The following is a 22108-nucleotide window of genomic DNA, read 5'->3' as shown; positions in this document are numbered from 1 at the left end:
ATAACAAAATCTTAAATGCTGTGGTAGTGCATGACTACGCATTTGAAGAAGTTAGTCACGTCCTATGTAGGCTTCTTTCATAACTGTCTCGATAAGGTCTGCTGAACTAACATGACGTGGAATGTCTGTTGATCGCTCACCTTGCACTTCATAACTCTTGAAGACAACATGCTGCGACGACGTCCGATCGATGCAGAACGTAACCCGCATGTTCGTCGTCGGCTGTGCCAAAATATGTAGCGGTCCGGGTAGATTACCTAACCACCAGACATAACTTCAGTAAGACAGGTGTTGTCCGCCATTTGATCTTATTCTCCGCCAACCCCTCTTCTTCCACATTCCAGAAATAGTCCGCTTCTTGTAACAAGCACAAGTGTCACAGTGGTCGTTTGGAACATCATGCATCAGAGTATACAAAAGCTATGTCAAAGAGAGCATATAATAATACAGAAACAATTATCACAGTGTTTTCAGTGAACAGAAGGCACAGATGCAGCTCCAATAATTTGATACATGTTGGTGCACATCTTCTTAATTGTATTTTGCCCGTTGGTGAAAAAGCATTTATAGCTGTGTGCGCAGCAGTGGAAGGGAATTACCGAACACTGTCCAAAAAGCTCACCTGTTCATTTTGCTCACCTGCAGGATTTGAGTGCCATGGCAGCTGGGAGGAGAATGGCACACGTCTGCTGGTAGCCAGTGCAGTGTCCAGCCAGCGCCACTACTGCATTGCTGTGTTGGCGCAGCGTGTGCAGTTTGCTGAGAGCCCCCCTGCATGCACCCAGGGCCTGCCCTGGCCATGGTTGTCCTTTGAGCTGACACACACCGACAGCTGCGACTCGCATGAAACGGGAGCAGCTGCTGGCCAGTGGCCTTTATTACCAGTGGCCGTACTTCCGATGTTGCTGCTTGCAGCCCAAACGCTTTCCTAGGTGCTGTTGTGGACAGGCTCAAGAGACTGCATAACAGTGTTGGTGCTGGCATTCTTAATGTGTCTTGATGTGCTGTGACCAAGAGTCTGACCACGTCGTTGGAGCTAGAAGACAGTGCCTCTGCGTGCACATCTAAACAGAGGCCTTCATTTGGGCAGCTGCCAAGTGGTACCTTGGAAGGGAGGCAGATGCTGTGTAATTCATTGTTCACATGCATTCCAGAGGCACAGGACCCTCTGTCAAACCATTACACCTTCTTCCAGCCTGCCTACAGACCAGCCAGCACAGTGGAATGTGGTGCAGTGACTCAAGCAAACTGCTGAGAGACGAGCACTTGCATTTGTAATGGACCTCTGTGTATACAGTATGGTTGAGCAGAAACAGCAGTCGCACAAATGCTTTGTTAATACACCAAGTCCTTGCATTCTTTATCCAATGCCAGAACCTGTAGAACATGTTTGACGATTTTAATTAGATGAGAAATAAAGTCCAAAGCAGTTTCAAAAGGGTGCCCATATTTGACTGCTGCAGCAGTCAGTTCAATGCTCAAAGTTTTGCTATGCAGTATTCAATTTCTAAACATGTTTTTATGGTGACATGTTGCACGAGCATGCTTTTAAGGCATAGGAGGCTACTCTTGTGCAGGCATCGTTTGCCATATGTAAATGCTATGTACAGACTTAGCTTAAAAGCTTATCATTAAATGCAAATCATGGAACAGCAGCTGTAGTAAAGGCTCTGTACGAGACATAGAACTTACCGCACTACCAAGGCACCAAGGCCATTGAGGCTTGCCCCTGAAAAGTGCCCATTCGTTACGTTTATGTGTGCTGTCGCTTGTTCTTGCACTCTCCTAAAAGAACCATCTACAGTTGCGTAAAAATTTATTGGATTGGCAGATAAGGCTGCTGTAGACATTCTACAGCAGCCTGATCTTAGGAGAGTGCAAGAACAAGCTGTCGCTTGTTCTTGCACTCTCCTAAAAGAACCATCTACAGTTGCGTAAAAATTTATTGGATTGGCAGATAAGGCTGCTGTAGACATTCAGACTAAGTGTAAGCACTCTTTGCAAACACTGTCATTGGTGAACGGATCTAAGAATCTAGTATTTATCCCAGCAAGACCAAGATACACATTCTTAGTCACCTCTGCTTATTGAGCATAAACTAGGCAACCAACGTCACCTCGGTATGCAATTACTTTCTGCAGTGGTTACGGTTCTCTGCTGCTAAGGACGAGGCCATGGGCCTGATTTGTGACCACATTCCAATGGGAGTGCAATGCAGAAATGCTAGTGTACGTGGACTTCAGTACAAAGAATCCCAGATGGTCAAAAATAATCTAGAGCCCAGCTGTTGCTTAGCGACATTAAACCCTACGAAATGATTAACTGAGTGATCTCAGACTTTGGGCCAACCTAGAATCGGCAGCATGCTCAACTATGCACGTATGTTCGTTTCATTAGTGTATTCTAGCACTTGGTAAAGGGCAGAGATGGAAGTGAGCCATTGTTCTAGCAGTGAGCATTGAAAAATTTTAATAACAGAAATAAAAAGAAGTGGATGAAGCGAAAGAGGAGTTTGGTGTGAGTTATGGACCACTCAAGAGTACGTACGAAAGGCTGGTGCAACTCGGCAAAGCGGCAGAGTCGATTTCCTGGAATCGGTTTCCTAATAAAAAAAACTGTGGCTCCAATCCATGCTGTGAATGTGGTTGGACAGCGAAGCTGTAAACAACACCCACAATGATTACCCATTGTGACATCACTTGAATTCACACACGTGGCTCACTCACGCACACTCAACATCGTTTCCATGAGTCTTGGAAAGTAGAGGCACTTTACCTTCGAGTAAGAAATCCTTGCAGGCACCACACACTTTAGAGCTCACAACGTCCTCCCCAGGAAAGGAACACGACACCACGTCGAGTGCGCTTTGCTTCTTTTCTGTATTCATGACATTTGAAATGCACATTAGATGGTCTTGAAACCACAGCCGATCACACACGGAGCAAGTAAATCCAAATTCTATGTAGAGAAATTTCTTTTTAAATTTAGAATTATCCCCCTCGAAATTGGTCAACTGATCAGCATGGTACTTGTGTCGTTTCGCAGCGTTCTCTGCTTCACGTCGCTCCTCGTCGTCTCGGCGGGCTTGTCGCTTGCGCTCGGCTTCTCTGGCGGCATATGCTGGGTCCTGCCTAGCCTGTCTCTTGCGCTCGGCATCTTGTGTGAGAGCTGCTGGGTTTTGCCTACGACGCTGTTGAGCAAGTCTCGGTTTTGTTCTTTTCGTCGAGCATAATATTCACACTGTTCTTCTGAATGAAAGCGTGAAAGCGTTCTTCTATATGAAAACGTGGTGACGTCGCTATGCGATTTCTATGCTGTTGGGTACTTTTCCACTCGGAGTCGCTTACACAACCGTAATTTTTACCGGGAAACACACGCGGGAGAAGGAATGTGCTTCCCATTATTCACAGACGTCATTAGCATACATTATATGATCACACGAGAGTTTTGAATGACGTCAACCCCCTTTCGAAGCACCTGCAAACCTAATCTTTACCGGCACGCGTTGGAGGGTGTTCCTATTGTTCACTTGCGCCTTATCATCCATCATGTGGTTTTGATGTTTATTTTGTGGTTTTTCTTCTGAAAACGAGTGCTGAGCTGTATGCCTGATTTCAAAGGAGATATGCTGATTGTATTCAATTTTTAGCCTGGCGTTTTTTGCTTATGCCAACAACATGAAAATTTCCTCGGCCGGTAGAGGTATACAACTTCGCTGTAAAATGAACCACAAAATTAGTCATCATGACAAAGGAGCCAAGGCATGTTCTCGGAGACAAGAACAATGAGGACATAAGCACAGTGTACTTATCGCACACCTCAAAGTTGTGCCCACAGGACTGTTCCCTGCATGTTCATCATTTGCTGGTGGTTAGTACACTGATGGCAGTGACTTTGTGGCAGTGTTTTGGACCCAGGAAGAGGGTAGAAAATAACTTTCTGGAATAAAGTGCAACTATGTATGAATGTTGAATAGTCATGGCCTTTGTACAAAGCATTTAGTAGTAATATTGAAATGCATGCAGGAAGAAGGCAGAAAATAACTTTCTGGAGTAAAGCATAAGTATATGAGAAAAATGTTGAATGTTCATGGCCTTTGTGCATTTGGTGCTTATTTAAGTTTGAGGACTGTGACAATACGAAAATATAAATGAGCTCCATTTGATCCTTTATAAGTAGGGGTGTGCAAATACCGAATTGTAGATTTAGAATCAAATATCAAATTGAATATCAAACATCAGAAAATTTATCTCAAAGTTTAATGATCGCAAATTCCGGGCAAGTAAACACAGTACTGCACATGCTCGAGAGTCTCCTAGCATTGCATAACAAGAATGTAGCAACCTATCAGCAACTTAAGTGCAAAGAAATCAAGATATACGTACAGTATGGTCTTCTCTTATTAAAGGGAGCTTCAAATTAGTATACCAGCACTGATTACAGCTCAATTCTAGTATATGAAGGCCTGGGGAAAATTGTTTTATCAATAAAATGTTGAATAGAATAAAGCTAAATAATTAGTGATATTATGTTGTACTGAATACCAATGATATTCTTGGTTTAATAGCGTATCTGTGTTTTATAGCAATCCTTTATTTCATAAAAAGTTTTGCATTCAAGTTTTTCTCCAAAATGCAGAAAGGCATTCCCAACTTTACAGCAGGTGGGTTATTGTAAGACTAATGTGCACGACAGGCGAAAGTGCAGACTCTGCATCACGTGACTAAATCCCTGCTCCACAGATAACCATCGTTGGTGCTGTGTGGGTCAACCGCAGTCGGTGCCGTCAGTAAAGAGCAGACGCTTTTTCATTGTCGGTTCAGTGTCATTTTTTTGGTGATATTCGAGTATTCGCACAGGCCTATTTATAAAGGTTCTTCATTATACCTTTCCTCAAAGTTTCACAGCAATACAGTTCAGCTATGTTATTTTGAATTTGCTTACTTCATGCTGGATTCTGTAAAGTGACCCATCATGTCTTTTGGGTTGCGTTTCTTCCTTAATGAAGCTAATGCTTGTGCCTTGCTACTTCACTTTGTTGCTTTGGAACCATAAAACAAGATGCAAGGCAGTGCACCAGCAATAGTATAGGAAATGACAATTGTCCTGCTGCATCAAGTTCCACTGTGCGATGCACTGAAGATGTACTGTTGCTGAACCATGCGAGGTTATGTTGTTGTGAAACTTAATTCTTCACAGCAATAGCTGCTTGGGCTCACTCCCCCAATTGTTTTGATGTCTGCTGCTGGCACTGGTGTTCATCGTAGAAATCCCACAGTACTTTGCAAGTACTTTATAAAGAAAGATGAAAAGAAACCAAAAAATTTGTGGTGCTTCGTGTGGATTTGAACTTCGTTCCCACAAAGTCAAAGGCTTTACCTCTCAGCCACTCGATATATAAAGGAAGTAGTTCTTTGGATCTGGTGTTCGAAAAAAGTGCAGGCACACATAGAAAAGCAAGAACGCAAAAACAAATGTTTATTTTCGATGTATTGGCCGGGGTCCAAAACATAGAAATTCAATGTTTGTTTTGCTTTTCTACACATGCCTGCACTTTCTTTCAAATATATATATATATATATATATATATATATATATATATTTATTGGATGGTGGGCTACCGAGTGATGGAAACGACGATTTCCGGCCATCAAACGATTGTTTTGTTTATTGTGCTGGAGCAGTGTCCGCATGACCTGATCTTGGGTCTAGACTTTCTTTTGGCCCTTTCTACGCTGATTGACTGCTCCACAGGTGTTGTTCAGTTGGAACTTCCCTCTGACAGCAATTATGTTTCTAATGCACTTCCCTCCTTGTGCTTCGCTAACTTCAGCCAGTTGCCACCTCAAGCCTCTACAATTTTTTGACCCCTCGGCCATTTGTTTCCTGACGGTGGCTACATCGTCTCTCCGCTTGTCGACGGCATTCTGAAGCATAGTGTCGCGCTCCCAAGTACGATCGTCACCAATGTGGATAATTCTACTTGGCTTCAAATTTGGATGCTCTACACATGTTCTTCCATTTGACATCGCAGTGGCCAGTCTAACACCTGTGCACGAGTGCCAGATATCATCACCCACACCTGCTGCTTGTACCTCTATCAGCTCTGTCCCCGAGTGCTCCACATTGACTCCTTCCTTGCCCTACTACGAAGTTGAAAAGATGATTGTTACCGGCCTTGTTCCAGCCCAAGCTGATGATCCTCATTACCTACTGCTCCATTACTGCAATATTTTTTTTATTTCGACGACCGCCCTCTCAGCCAGACAACCGTCGTCTCTCATTGCATTCACACAGGGAATGCTAGTTTCGTCCACCGACGTCCCTATAATTTGTCTGCTGCCGAGTGAAACATCGTTCAGAGTGAAGTCACAAAGTAGTGAAAAAGAACACCATTGAGCCTTCAGCTAGTCCGTGGGCCTCGCCAATTGTCCTCTTAAAGAACAAGGGCAACACCTGGAGGTTTTGTGCTGGCTAGCTCCACCTCAACAAGATGATGAGGAAGCGAATTAAGAGGGATGACTAAGCAAAGTAGACTAAGTGAATTGTACGTCATGTGTACGTCTTTAATCCATCGGCACTTTGGCTTTCGCCTTCATCTTGGGGATAACATAAGAGACCGATGAATTTTTTTACGCCCGATGTCCTTTACCAGTTCACAGTTATACCCTTCAAGCTCTGCAATGCGCCAGCGACATTCATGGACACTTCTGTGAGGTATGAACTGGTCATGATGTCCTTGTTATCTTGATGACGTAATCGTTTTCGCCCGAACATCTGAGAGCCACCTTCAGCGCCTCGCGAATGTGCTTGCTGTGTTTCGGGCTGCCAAACTTGAGCTCAACTTATCGAAATGCCGCTTCGCTTGCCGTGAAATTACTGTTCTTGGGCACCTTGTGAATGCTGAAGGTGTTTGCCCTGACCTGGACAAAATTCGCTCTGAGCAAAACTTCTCGTCTGCTGCTTGGTTAATGAAGTTTAAAGCTTCTTAGGCTTGTGTTCTTATTTCCGTCGCTTTGTTCAAAATATTGCGGACATTGCTTACCCTCTCATCGAGCTTTTGAAGAACAATGTAGCTTTCTCATGGAGACAATGGCAGGCTGTAGCCTTTTCAACACTCGTCAAACTCCTGACAACCCCCTAAATTTTAGCTCATTTTGACCCTTCCGCACCTACCAACATACGCACAGATGCTCGTGGTTACAGCATCGACGCTGTTCTTGCCCCAGTTGAGCGTGGTCAAGAGTGCATTTTCGCTTACACTAGCTGCCTTCTCTCTATGGCCGAGCGCAACTACTCTATCACAGAATTGGAATGCCTGGCGTTGGTTTGGGCAATAGCAAAGTTTCGCCTGTACCTATATGGCCACCATTTCAGAGTAATTGCTGACCACCACGCCCTCTGTTGGCTGCCTTTGTTGAAAGACCCTAAAGGGCGCCTTGGCTGTTGCGCGTACCTTCTCCGTCATGTACGAATCCGGACCTTTACGTCAGGACTGACTGCGAGACTCGCCATACTGTGGACTCTCCAGATGTCACAGCCATTGACTCCGACCTCTGCATCGCGTCCATCTCCAATTTCGTCGAAATTGCTGTTCTGCACACCATCATGGATCGTTTAGGCTTGGCGACTCCCAATACTTCTCTTCTGTATTCTTGATGGAGCCCTTCATAGAAAAAACTTGCGTCCTGATGGCGCTGGCTGGCAGTTCTGGGGCACCTTCAATCCACTGTGCTTCAACAACTTTACGACGCACCTACTGCTGGGCATCTCGGCATTACTTGCACCTACGACAATGTTCGGCCCCATTTTTTTTTGCCCGATCTTTACCGCTCGGTGTGCTGGTATGTTACTGCTTGCGGCCTGTGCCAACACGAAAAGCCCCCTCCCATGCTTCCAGAAAGGCTTCTACAACCCATCGATATTCCCACAGAACCTTTCTTTCGTGTGGGTGTCGACCTGTTTGGCCCTCTCCCGATGTCAACTACCAGCAACAGATGGATTGCTGTCGCCCACCAGTTGCGCGACAGAGGTCGTGGATTTTCTTCTGCACAACGTCATCCTACACCAGTGCTCCACGGAAGCTCCTCCCGGATCGCATACATTGTCTATTGTCTACTGACCCATCCAAGTTTTGGAAAAGCGTTAAGCCAATGAAAGACACTGTAATAACACTTACCGATTCCGATGGGCGTGCACTGCGCAACGAAGAATGCTGTTCCGTTCTTAACGATTTTTGCAATGTTTTTTCGATTCACGAGCAATTTCGGTGCTGCAGCTATGCGACCGAGGGTTTTTTCCAATGGATTTTCTCGTGATTGAACTTGAAGGAGTCATTAACTTAATCCGGAAACTTAAGACGTTGTCTGCCTGTGGCACCGATGAGATAAACGTGAAATTTCTGAAAAACACTGAAGTGTACTCTTCCATAATTTTGTCACACATTTTCATGCAGTCTCTTCAGTGCTCCACTTTGCCATCTGATTGGAAGGTGGGGAAGGTGATCCCCGTCTTTAAATCCGGTAACCAACACTCTGCCTTAAACTACCGACCAATTTCGTTAACAAGTATCCCCTGGAAGATGCTTGAGCATGTAATCTATTCTAACCTTACAACATTTCTTGAAACCAACTCATTCTTCAGCAGGTTCCAACACGGCTTTTGTAAGCACCACTCGTGCGAAACTCAGCTTCTGTCTTTTACGCATGATGTCATCTTAGCGCTAGATAATAGAATACTGGTTGATTGTATGTTTTTAGACTTCGCAAAAGCCTTTGATAAAGTGCCGCACCAACTATTACTACTTAAGCTCAGCACGCTGAACATCAACCCCAATATCCTCAAATGGATAGAATGCTTTCTGACCAATCGCACTCGGTACGTAACAGCTAATGATTGTTCCCACATCCCTGCGCAGTTAAATCTGGCATTCTGCAAGGATCAGGTTTAGGTCCTTTGCTCTTTTTAATATATACCAATGACCTTCCACGTAACATCAATCATCCGTAAAACTGTTCGCAGATGACTGTCTCATGTACCGTAGAATAACTAACGCAAACGACAACTACCTTCTTCAAGCCGACCTTAATCGCGTCTCTGACTGGTGTAGTACATGGCTAATGACCCTTAACATAAATAAATGTAAAAGTATAGCAATCTCGCGTTTTTCTACCACTTCTGAACCTTTATCTACACCTTGAATGAAACTAAATTAGAGCAGGTTAGTACTTACAAATACCTTGGTGTTCACATATCGAATGATTTATCATGGCACTCTCACATTAACTACATTACTAACAATGCTTGTCGTACTCTTGGTTACCTTCACCAAAACTTTCGCCAAGCGCCAGCGCACCTTACGCTACCAGCTATATCAAACATTAATCCGTCCAAAGCTCGAGTATGCTTCAGCCGTATGGGATCCACCTTAATCAACACTAATTGACACCTTAGAATCGGTCCAGAACCGTTCAGCTCCATTTATACTCAATAATTATGCTCGTACTGCCAGTGTCACCTTGATGAAATCCACTCTTCACCTTCCAGACCTGGTAATGAGAAGACGGATTTCCTGTCTCTTGCTTTTTCATAAAATTTTCTTTCATAATCAAATACTTCGACAGGAATTCATCTCAGAACCTGCTTACTTTTCATCACGTGTTGACCTCCCAAATAAAGTAGCCGTTCCTTTATGCCGCACTAATCTCTTTTTACATTCTTTTCTTCCGAAGGCAAGTAGAAAGTGGAATCACCTTCCCCCCTCCATCGCTGCCACTGAGGACCAAGCAGTTACAAGTTACTGAACACTTAATGGTGTAGCTGCAAACTAATGTCGTTGTTTTTTCCTGTGAATTCCTTTTATTGTTTTATTTTTTATTTACATTGTGCCCACCCCCTCTGTAACGTCCTCTGGGTCTTGAGGGTACACTAATAAATAAATAAAAATAAATTACTTCTTGTGTAAGGTCATTGACAAAACACTCCGTACTCTACTGACCATCAAGTCACCACAGCTTATCATCCAAAGACAAACGGCCTTACAGAACGACTTGACACAATGCTTACTGACATGCTAGCCATGTATGTTTCTGCAAGACATCGGATCTGGGACGTTGTTCTGTCTAATATCTCCTTCGCATGTAATTCATCCTGACATGATACCGCTGGCTACTCGCCGTTTTACCTACTATTTGACCATGATTCTGTTCTGCCCCTTGACACCATGCTTCCCAATGGAACACAGATGCTCACTGCGTACACTCGCGATGCTACTACCGTGTCAGCACAGGCCCCTCAGATCGCCCGTGCTCACCTCACTCTATCCCAAGCTTCCCAGAAGTTCCGTTACGATAGGCACCATAGGGACCTCAAGTTTTTACTTGGCTCCCTCATACTCTTGTGGTCACCATCTCATTGTGTTGGCCTATCAGAAAAACTTCTGTCACATTATTCAGGTCATCGAATTCTACGACAGTTTTCAGATGTCACTTATGAGACAGCTCCTGAAGACTTAGGCCCATCATCTGCACAACCAAGAATTGATGTCATTCCCGTCAGCCGCTTGAAGCCCTTTGTGCGAGCTGTTCCTGTGCCACATTAGCTTGCTCCAGCATGCCCGCTCCATCACCGGCAGGATAGTGTTGCAATGGAAAAGAATAGGATGGGCAAACCAAAGATGATGAGGACAAAGTGTGTGTTGTTGCTGCTGCTACCGCTTCGGTCGCCATGTATCAAGATGTCGACTTGAGCCCTCTGCGTTCATGCCTGGGCTCATGAACAGAACTTGGGATTGTTTCTGCCTCGCAACAGTTTATATATATTGCAGGCATTTATTCTGCACTTCTTCATCATCTGCACATTATCATCATCATGCGTGTGCCCTTCATCGCGCGTGCGGGCGCATCATCAGCGTGGACTGTGCCGAAGGCTGTTCATGCCGGTTGTGGACGCCGCCCTTCTACGTCGTGTCGTCTCTCGGGATCAATAAAGGTCCGCCCTTACTATGACGTCACAAGTGGTGGAGGTGCTTCTCGGTACCCCGTCCTCTACACCCCTAGCCTACTCCCTGGAGCTTTGTTCGGGTTGCCGCTTGTGCCCACTGTCCGCCAGCATGTCGCAGGATGAGCAGCCTGGCGCTTCTACCCTAACCATCCCGCCTCCACAAGCCGCACCTTTTGCGATCATCAGCGGCCACCAGCGTTAGGGGCGGATCCAGGGGGGATGTCCGGATGTCCTGACCCCCCCCCCCCCCTCAGATTTCTGCATTGCCCCTCGCTGACAGAGTGATGGCCCTGTCGCAAAAAAAATATGGCCATCAGCTTTCTTCAAAAGTATTTTTGGCGAGTAGCAGTGGTAGCGGCCATGTAGAAGTAAAGCTAGCTCGCTCACAAGCATAGCTGTTTTTCGTAGGGGTGTGGTGTCGCGAAGTTGCCGTAGTTATTTTTTCTCATGAATACCTGGGATCTCCTGGCGCCGGCCGTGCCTTACTCGTCCTGGCGGCGGCGGCGGCGAGCAAACGAGGGGACGTCCCTTTTATGAAGCACGCCGATGTCCGTGCGAGCGCCTTTGCGCCTGATTAACTTAGTTCCCCCTCAGAGTGTCATCAGTTGCCTCTTACCGTTACCTGGAAACGCCAGGCGTGCGGCGTAGCACTTTCACGTCGGAGAGAAAAGCTAACAAAGCGGAGAAGCATCGACAGCAGCACCGTGAATACAGACATAGATGGCGAAAGCGGGCCATGCAAAAGCCGAGAATGCGCTGAAGGACCATGAGTCCGAAGAAGAACGTCACCATCTGCAGTCGCTCACACCAGAGAAACTTCAGGAGGAACGTCTTCCCGTGCTTCCTCTCAGTGGTACCATGCAACACATCAGCCGGCACCCTCCTTTGAACCCACCACAAAATCTTCTAGTACACTGTAGCTGGACCAAGCAGAGGCGCGCAGGGCCGGACCAAGCCAAGACGACACCGTCTTTCTTGAAGTTTTATGTTGACTCCTGTCAGAGTACCCCAGTGTACAATCTAATCTTGATCAACTTAAACAGTAAATAGATCAACTTAATATGTCCCCCTGTCCTTCGGAGTTTGTCTGTCTGCCCTTCAATGCCATGTAGCGACTGCGCGGAATTTGGTGCTACAATGTCACAGAAAAGGATATCAACATTTATAAGGCGAAAGCCGTAATTCTCTATGTTTCAAGGTCGCTTTAAGGTACAGAAAAAGTGAGCGAGCTCACCTCGCGCTCGTGCCACTACTCGCACGTTCATCGTACTCCACAGCTGACTCCGACGCCGCTCATCAGGTCAGCATTCGCATAATGCCCCTCGCGCTGAGGGAAAGAGCAACAGCGGCGCTGGGGAGGAGGAGGGAAATGCCAGCGTTGGGGCGGGAGGGCGTTGACGGAAAGGACAACAGCTGTGCTGGGGAGGAGGGAAATGTCAGCAGCAGCGCTCGTAGAACATTCTGGAAACTGCGGCAGCACACTCGCAGCGCGCTCACACTCCTTGGATACGTCGCCGCGTGGGCTCAAAGTTTCATTCCACATCACTATGGGTCCAACTAGGCTTTCGCCTTCACATTCTTAGAAAGTTCTAAGCATCCCCCCATATATATATTTTCTCCTGTGTCCAAGCATTCGTTTCAAGACACTGAAGGCAGCAAAGGTAAATATGCGTACAAAAAAAAAAGAAAGACGCATAGCTACGCTCTTTGTTTTACGGGTTTTCTGTTTGCTTAATTAAGTCCCCGTGAATGTATATAAAAAAACTAAAATTCATGTTGCCGTTCTCCATTTTGAATTTCACTTCTCTTCTGTCGTAGTAATGGGGAGGCCGCTGTGTCGTGTGCTAAACAGCTTCACTTGCCATCCACTTTCACAGAGTGGAATGGCTCATGATTTTTCTTGCTTCACGCGAGTTCTAGCCAGTTTCACACCAAAAATTTAATACCATGTTGTTACGCAATCTGTGTGTGACATATAAATTGTCTCGTGTACGTGTTTCTACAAAAATGAAAGAACTACCTAGCCCGTACCTCAAATGTATGATGAGCCTTTGTCAATTAAATATAAACAAAGCGAAGTCCACTCATCACCTCTCCCTGTTGCCCTGCATGGATTGTAAGGGAACTCGGGGATTGTCAGGGAGCAAACAGGGCACAAATGCAGCAGTAAGTTTATTTTTATACGCTGTTTTATTCCCGTGTTGCTTTCATTATTCGTGATAAACTGTAATAAAATACAGTGTAGACCGCTTATAACGTAAGTCGCCGGGGTCGTGAATATTTGCACTATAAGCAGTACCGCAATATAACCAAAACAACGATTTTCAAGCCCTGCACGTATGCAAAACATGTAGACCAAGCAGCCGCACGTATCCGAGAATCGAAGCGTGCGACTGGGAGTTTTGCATCCGTTTAAATTTACGAACTTTGAAAGGTTAATGTCCAAGTACCCATGATCTTCGCATGAAGCAGACAAAAATGTCTCAGTTTTGCCCGAAAGGCGACGCATCAATTGTGATAGCAAATTAGTAGAGAGCTATAAGGAGTAGGGACAGTAGTTTTATTGGCTGCATAAACTTAACACATTCGCTTAGTAACTGAATTAACAAGCGTGGTGTCAACGCGCACAAGCAAGCATGAATAGACTCAATGACCGCAGACAACCACTGTCAAAACGCGGGCATGGGGAAACGCGGCCACCATAGCGAGCGAAGGTTCGTGCAGTCTATCGCTTCAACGGAAACTGAGCGGCGTAAGCACAGCGCATACAAAGGTCAGAGCCGTGCAGAGATCGCTTTCAAGATATGGTGCGCGCGACAACACCGACAGCCGGTACAGGCGCGAACACATTTGTTGGCAGAGTACAAGCTGCCCCCCCTCTCTCCCACGCTGCCTTCCCGCTTTGCTCCTTTCGCGTGGGAGATTGTGTCGCCAGTTCTCCTTGCGCCCGGTTGCAAGATACGCATTTGGTGCCACAGCACAGCGTCGCCCCCCTCCCTCCCTCCCTCCCATACCCCCATGGCCTTTCGAGCGATGGAAGTCGCGTTCGCTCTCCACTGTGCGTTCGCTCTCCATTAAGGCGCACGTCCCCCGTGCACTTTCACTTGCAAAAACGGCGTGCGGCGACGATTTTATCGCCCTTGGACTCATGCTCCACATTTCATGCTCCTCCTCTGCATCGCCCTCGTTGAGAAGCGTGCTCGCTACCGCCCTTGTCGGCAAGATTTTCCCGCGGAAGCCGCATTATAACCGGTACTTCGTCTCACGTGGCTGCACTGTAAGCGGTATGCGTATACATGGAGTGCTATGGGAAAATTAACGGGAGTCTGAAAAGACCGTATTATATCCGGTCCTGCACTATAAGCGGTTACGTTATAAGTGGTCTATACTGTATTAAACTGTTAAGCTTGTTCTGGAAGGTCCTTACAGGACCTTCCGGAACAAGCTTCTTTGACGGCACTTAGGGTCCCATAGTGGTGTCCTTTGAGGGTGGATTTAACTTTTGGGAATAGGAAATAGTCTGCTGGTGCCAAGTCGGGACTGGGCCTCTTAGTTTTTCCACTTCTGGCTACCCGCGGGCTGCCAGAGCCAGCCAGAGCACGTTCGTTTTTCTGGGGTTGCTCCGACCACTGCGCGACGCACTTTCTCCGTGTGTTAGTTTTAGTCAAGCCCAAAACGCTTCTGGCTACCCGCGGGCAATGAGCGCTTGCTGCCATCTTTGTGTGGACATGACGAATTGCAACAAGGGCGCTTGAGGACTGTTACCTCGCTCAGCCAACTGGCTACCGTCACCTTCTGATAGCATTACTCTGAGTGTTATCTTACTAGGGTTCTAATGCACTGTTCCCCCTTGCAAGGTGGTGCCATATGAGCGGCGTGCGTGTGTGTGCCATGAATGCTTCTTTCCAGCCGTGAACTGCCGCGCTCTCGATGCATGCTTGCATGTTATCTTCATCGTGTTCCATGCAAGTTGTCCGCGAAGTTGTAGACGCTCATTCCAACACATTGCAGTGCCTTTTCGGATCCTATCTTTCTCTGGTGGTATCCCTTTCCACATCTCTCGCATATATGCGGCGATATCTTCTTTTTCTGCAGTTAGCGAAGGTGTCGCAGCTAGCCCGTGTTCGCTCTGGCCATCTCTCTGTCGTATGCTTGGGCAGCAGCTCGAAACCAATGTTTTAAAGGAATGCACTGGTTGACATGAGTAATGGCCACACGTACATTATCCTAATCATTGCTCTCATCATCAACCAATGCCATTTTTCCTGTGAAAATTTTCGCTGGTCACAAGCGGCATGTATTTTCATGCGCCTGCCGGCACCCCAGTTCCTTCAGCACAGGGCAGAATTAAGAGAAGAACGATCAGCCAAAACAAACCTTCTGAAATCGAATTTAAGTATGTCCGCATGAAACTTTATGCATATATAAGACGTACTTATTTATCATAGTACCCACAGTGCCATTTCTGGCATTACAGTGTTGAAAAAGGAAATGATACACAAAATACCACCGCACTCTGGCAGCGAAAAAAAAAAAACAAAAAAACATTGAGATAGAAAAAAAAATTGTTATACATAAAAAATTCACAACAAGGAAGAAAATGAACCATTTGATATTATGGACACTATCTCTGCAGGCAATTTGTTCCAGTCAGAAATTGTTTTGGGGAAAAAAGACATTTTGAAGAGGTCAGTCCGGCACCTGTATTTTTTAACTTTGAGCGAATGGTCTCTTCGTACGGACACATAATCAGGGCTAAATATATATTGGGTTCGGTCAATTCCAGTTCTTGAATGAAATATTTTATGAAAAAATTTTAACCGAAGAACTTCCCTACGTTTTTGAAGTGTGTCCCAGCGCAAAGTGTTTTTCACACTCAATACGCTGAAAAACCTACCATATAGTCATTAAAAATGAAACGAACGGCCAAACTCTGAACTCTTTCTAGCTTTTGTATGTAAAGTAGAGATTTCATGTCCCAGACTGTGCAAGCATACTCAAGTATGCTTCTAACATTTGATATATATAACAGTTCTTTGGTTCTTACAGGAAAATGTTGGGCGTTACAATGCAGGAAGCCCAAAACGTGGCAGGCTTTGGCAGTAACAAAATCAACATGGCAGTGCCAAGAAATCACACTGGTCAAATGCATATAAACCAAGATATTTAAATTCCAAGACTGACAGCAATTTGGTACTGTTAATGTTATATGTGAAATCATGAGGAGTCTTTTTTTTTTTAGTGAAACATATGTACAGACTTTTGTAAATTAATATGCATTCCCCTATCCTCACACTATTTGGCTACTGTACACAAGCCCTGTTGTAATGCTTTGCAGTCACCTCGATCGTTCATAATTCTATACAAAACACAATCATCCGCGAAAAGTCGCATGTGTGAAGAAATACCTGTAACAATGTTCATGTAAATTATGAACAGTAAAGGACCCAGGACGGATCCTTGTGGCACCACTGAGGTCACATCAATGTCATGCAACTGTTTCCTGTTGATAACAACTCTCTGATGCCTCGGGCTCAAATAATCCTTTATCCATCTAATAATGTTCTCATTTATGTTGTACCAAGACAAGTTTTCTATTAATAACATATGTGACACAATATCAAATGCTTTGCGGAAGTCAATAAATAAGCAGTCAACAGAATGGCCTTTATCCACTGCTCTTGTTAAATCATGAACGAATTCGGTAAGCTGGGTGACACACGAGTAACCACTCCAAAAACCATGCTGATGGGTATTTAATAATGAGTATGCACTAAGATGGCTCATAATAATAGTATAAAACACATGCTCTAAAAATTTACATATCACACTGGTCAAAGACACTAGTCGACAATTTGAAATAATATTTCTAGGTCCAGGTTTATGTATAGGCAGAACGTTTGCAAGTTTCCATTCATCAGGCAGAGATCCGTCCTGTAATGACTAGGTGAAAAGAATCTGCAGGTACTTTGACAGAGAAAACGCACAAGAAGAGAGCAGGATCGTGGGTATTCAATCTGGTCCAGTGGCACAGTTTTCTTTCAACCGTTCTAAGAGCGACACAATTCCTCGCTGATCAAATACAGTGTCCGCCTTGGGTTCAGCACTGATAAATTCAGGGCGACATTCAGCAGGGCTAATGTTTATTTCAGCAGCAGAAAAAACCGAGCTGAAAAACGCGTTAAAGCACTTGGCTTTCTCCAGATTATTGTGAATGATAATTCCGTCATGATCGCGTGGTGGCAAGGTGTTAGCTGAGGGACTATTGTCGGCAAGCAAGATAAATACTTCGAGCGATTGGCGGGCGAGGACGGGAGAAAAGGAGAGCATGTGACGACGAGCGTTCAAGGCGTGAAGACGCGCCTGCCGAGATGCTGATCATGTAATCCGAATGCATCGTTAATAAATCAAATTGTTTTTGGTCATCGATCGTGCCATCATCTGTGTCAACCATTGACATGGCGACGATGATGGGAGTGGTACGATGAGTACGGGAGTGACGAGCTACGCGGAGATGGGCAAAGAAGCAGATTTTTCCCGAAATGCCCACGACAACACGAACTGTAAAAGCGAGCGGCACAACGGAGCTCACGATGCTCGCGACGATGATGCAAATGATGGTGCGACTGTTGGAACGACAAATGGAATCGCAAGGCAACCCAGTAAACATGGTAAACGGCAACGACGCTACACAACAGGCCAACAAAAATGCTGCAATCCAGATCACTACAATGCCCGAGCTCACAGCAACTCTCCCAATGTTCTTCGGAACAGACAATGAGAGCGTAGGCGAATGTATCACTTCAGTGGAGAGCATGCGTGAGAGATGTTCATGGAGAGACATGGCTATGCTAAATGCCGGAATATCCAGACTTCGTGGACACGCAGCAGCTTGGCATCGCACAGACGGCGTAAGCCTCAAGAGTTGGACGACTTGGGTAGCGGCACTATGAAAGGAGTTTGACAAGCAACCACTATTTTGCGAATGAGTGGAGAACGTAAACGCACGGCGACAGAAGGAAGACGAAACCATCACCGACTACATGCACTGCCGACTGCAAAGCATAAAACGCGACAAGTCGCACTAAGTGACGACGACATTGTGAACTGGTTAATTCAGGGTGTGCGATTGGAAAGTGCAAGACCCGTGCTCGCGGTTTTCCACGACCTGAGGAAAGGGAGTGTGTCGAAATTCATCAACTACGCACGACAATTCGACAGGCGCATGACTTCGATGAGAAGCGACGGCACATACGCGAAAACATCCCCACGGAACGAGCCACAAAAAAAAGATGTGAGAGATGATCACCAGCAAGGCAAGCCCACGAGACTTCCCGCGGACATTTGCACTCGCTGCCTGCAGCGGGGCCACCACGCGAAGGATTGCCTGAGACCCGACACACACCGAGGAAAAGAAGGTAGCCGCCGCGCGACAAAAGGAAGAGCAAGCAGCGCACCAACCACATCGTGACGGCGCGCTTGGAGGATAACGTAATCCTCGTACCCACGAAGATCAATGGCGTAGAGACGCTAGCACTATGGGGCATGGGATCAACAGCGACTCTAATATCATCAGCGCTTGCAAAACAGCATAACTTCGATGTTGTGCCAGACACGGAGTGCATACTCAAGCGACCATTCGGACACTCAACAGCTCCCGTTGGAGCAACACAAGGGCACATCGCCATCGAGAATGCAAGTGTAACCGTCGATGTAAAAGTGGTCAACAACTTGCCACACGATGCCGTCATAGGGGCTGACTGGCGACAGTGCATCACATTTGATTACATTGAACGATACACGAACGGAACATATACGCTTGAATGGATAGCGAAAAACGGTTCACAAGAGCCAGAAATGCAATGCGAGAAAAACGACATCCCACAACATCCGCTGCTCAAGAATCAAAATGAAGAAGATGCAGCAGCAGTGTGCGGAACTGTCACCGCGAACAATTGCCACAAGCAAAGGAGTCCCAAGCTTCCTTCACCGGAGGAAGTGCGACGCGCGACCTCACAAGTGCAACCGGCTGACTTCACCATGGATGAAACGGGAAGGATGAGGTCAGTGCTGAATGCAAACATTCATGTTTTTACAAATCCCGGCAACGAACTAGGTCTATGCACGCATGCCGAGCACACCTCAACCTCAACGATTGACCTCAACGACGAGAAACCAGTTCGTATGCAACCATATACGACGAGTGATGTGAAGAGCAAGTTCATAAGGGAAGAAACCGAGGACTGGCTGAAAAAGGGCATCATCCACAAGTCGAGGTCACCATATGCCTCACCTATGATTGTTGTGGACCAGCCACACCATGAATCAACACCGAAAAGAACGTGCGTCGACTATCGTTTTCTGAATGCGAAAACTGTGAAAGGGGCTTACCCAATGCCAAGAATCGACACACTACTCCGCAAAGCGTCAGGATCGCGACTTTTCTCGAAACTTGACGTGAAGAAAGCGTTTCTCAATGTCCCAATATGCGAAAGCGACATCAAGAAAGCAGCATTTGAGACCGAAGACGGACACTATGAGCCAACACGCATGATTTTCGGCTTTTGCACAGCACCGTCAACCATGCAGAGCATCATGAATGAAGGCCTGCAACCGCTCATTGACAGCGGACACGTCATTGTGTATATGGACGATATATGCATCTTTACCAACGACACTGAGCAACAAATCCGAACCGTGAACAATGTTCTGAAGACTCTGGTGGACCTTAACCTACGGGTGGACTTTAGGAAGTGCACTTTTGCTGCCGACTCTATCAGCTTCCTTGGGTACATAATTTCAAGAGATGGAGTTGCCACAGACCCACGACGTACGAGTGCCATAAAGAACTATGGACAACCACGCACGAAAACAGAAGTGCGATCATTCTTAGGGCTGACGTCTCACTACAGGAAGTACATCAAAGATTACGCGAAGATAGCTCAGCCACTGATGAAGTTTACGAAGAAGGACGCACTTCTAACATGGGCTGCCGAATGCCAAACAGCTATGGACACGCTGAAAGAGCGACTGACAGAAGACCAATACTCGCAAACTCGACCCAGCACTCCCGACGCAAGTTCACGTCGATGCATCATATACCGCATTTGGTGCTGTCCTTTCGCAGAAACACGCGGACGAAACCCGCATTGTGGAATACGCAAGCAAAAAGGTGCCTGACTCAGATACGCACAAGCACTCAACAGATTTGGAGGCGATCGCGGTACACTGGGCTGTGACAGACAGATTTCACCAGTACCTGCAAGGACTGAAGCACTTCGAAATATACACCGACAGCTGGGCGGTGGCGCACATCATGTCAAAGAAGAATCCGCAGAGGCGATTCGCCTGCATAGCGCTCGACCTAATGTCTTTCAACTTCTCGATTCGCCACACGTCAGGCAAGACAAATGTTATCGCAGATGCGCTATCATGAGTCCCAGAGAAGATGCAGAATGTCTTCGTTTTGAAGGCAGAGGACAACAGAGTTACTAGAGTGAGAAGAGATGATCCTACGCTTGCTCCAATCATCGATAAAGCTCAAGCAGAAACGAGGGCAACACTGTACAGGATTGTACAAGACAGGCTTATACACTTGACGACAGACGGAAAACGAGAGAAACACCGCATCGTGGTACCCGAAGGCCTAAAGTAGTCTGTTCTGAAGTCTTACCATGACGAGGACGGTCACATCGATGCTTCTCGGACACTAAAAAAAATCCAGCAACGCTACTTCTGGGGCAACATAAATCGTGATGTTGAAGAATACGTACGAGGCTGCCAAACGTGTCAAAGGTACAATGCTCAGACGGGAACACAAACTGGTTCATTAAACCCGCGCATGCCAAGGCAGGCACCATTCAACACCATTGACATGGACCACATAGGGCCAATTCACACCGAGGACACCAATAAGTACTTCATAACTGCAGATGATGTCACTACGAGGTTCATCATTACGCGTGCTGTACCAGACAAGTCAACGGAACATGTGCTACACTTCCTCGATGAGGACATTCTATTCACATTCGGGACGCCGAAGACTGTGGTAACGGACAACGACAGAGTGTTCACTTCATGAGCTGCAACACGTTACTTCACAGAGAGGAGCATCCATCATAGACTGACTGTACCCTACGCACCCGAAACGAACGGTCTTGTCGAGCGCGCAAATGCAAAAATCCTCTCAGCGCTCAGAAAGAACCTAAATGGCAACATGGACCACTGGAGCGAATACCTAAAGGAAACAACGTTCCAGGTGAACAACCAGCCGCACGTTGGTCTGCACATGTCACCGTTTCAACTGCTGTACAATTACACGCCCCGTCGAATCATCGACAACGAGCTGTCAGCACCTACTGAACTACAAGACCAAGCAGAAAATAAACGCAAAGAAGCACAAAGTACGTTAACCGGCTACTTGCACGAGCTCAAGCGCAAGTACGACGCCAAACACAAACCACCATCTTTCAACGTGGGTGATGAAGTTTGGTATCATAAAGGCACAAGATCAACAAAACTAGGGCCAATGTACGACGGACCCTACACTATCACATCAATGGAGAAAGAAACGTACACCATCTCCAAGAAGGGGACAGAACAAACGAGGCTCGCTACAGTCAGGCAGCTAAAGCATCTCCACACGCAACCCGATTTCAATGGGACACAGTCGCAAGCCACATGCGAAGAAAGTACCATGGACTCCGACGAGCCTGGTCAAGTACAAGTGTGAAGTGATATGTGCGTCAAACCAGCAGCAGACGACGAAGAAATATAATGGAACGTGGGCTGCTGCCTCCGCGCCTGGCGCCCAGAAGTGTGCGCACCGTTATCATCATCATGAAACCTTTTGTGTTCGTCTCTCGCCATTAAAGGCTTCGTTGAGTGTATCGCGGCTCCGTCTTTTCTGGCAACGCGACCGACTGGCCGGCCGAAACCCACGGACAACGAGCAGATCCCAACGACGTGGACAACGAGCGACAGCGCTGACTAGTTTCTTCTAGAAACTGCAGCCGGAGCAACCTGATCCTCATCGGAACCGCACCCAGGGAAGCAACGTGCAGCACAGGCTACCTTGCGAGCAAGTAAGCCGCAATCCTAAGGAAAC

General features: G+C 46.4%; 1 protein-coding gene across 1 annotated transcript in view; it reads left to right on the top strand.

Moving 5' to 3' along the window:
* Positions 1-1438, top strand: part of LOC119433871 (uncharacterized) — a 31404-nt gene extending 29966 nt beyond the window's left edge. The window contains exon 5 of the mRNA XM_037701152.2: positions 646-1438. Coding sequence (XP_037557080.1) covers positions 646-932 — 287 coding nt within the window. The 3' untranslated portion in view covers positions 933-1438. The remainder of the gene's footprint in view (positions 1-645) is intronic.
* Positions 1439-22108: the final 20670 nt, after the last annotated feature.

Source organism: Dermacentor silvarum, chromosome 11 (assembly GCF_013339745.2).
Source record: "Dermacentor silvarum isolate Dsil-2018 chromosome 11, BIME_Dsil_1.4, whole genome shotgun sequence".
Classification (NCBI taxonomy): Eukaryota; Metazoa; Arthropoda; class Arachnida; order Ixodida; family Ixodidae; genus Dermacentor; species Dermacentor silvarum.
Note: the sequence above shows the minus strand (reverse complement) of the source record. Positions and strands in the feature narration are given on the sequence as shown.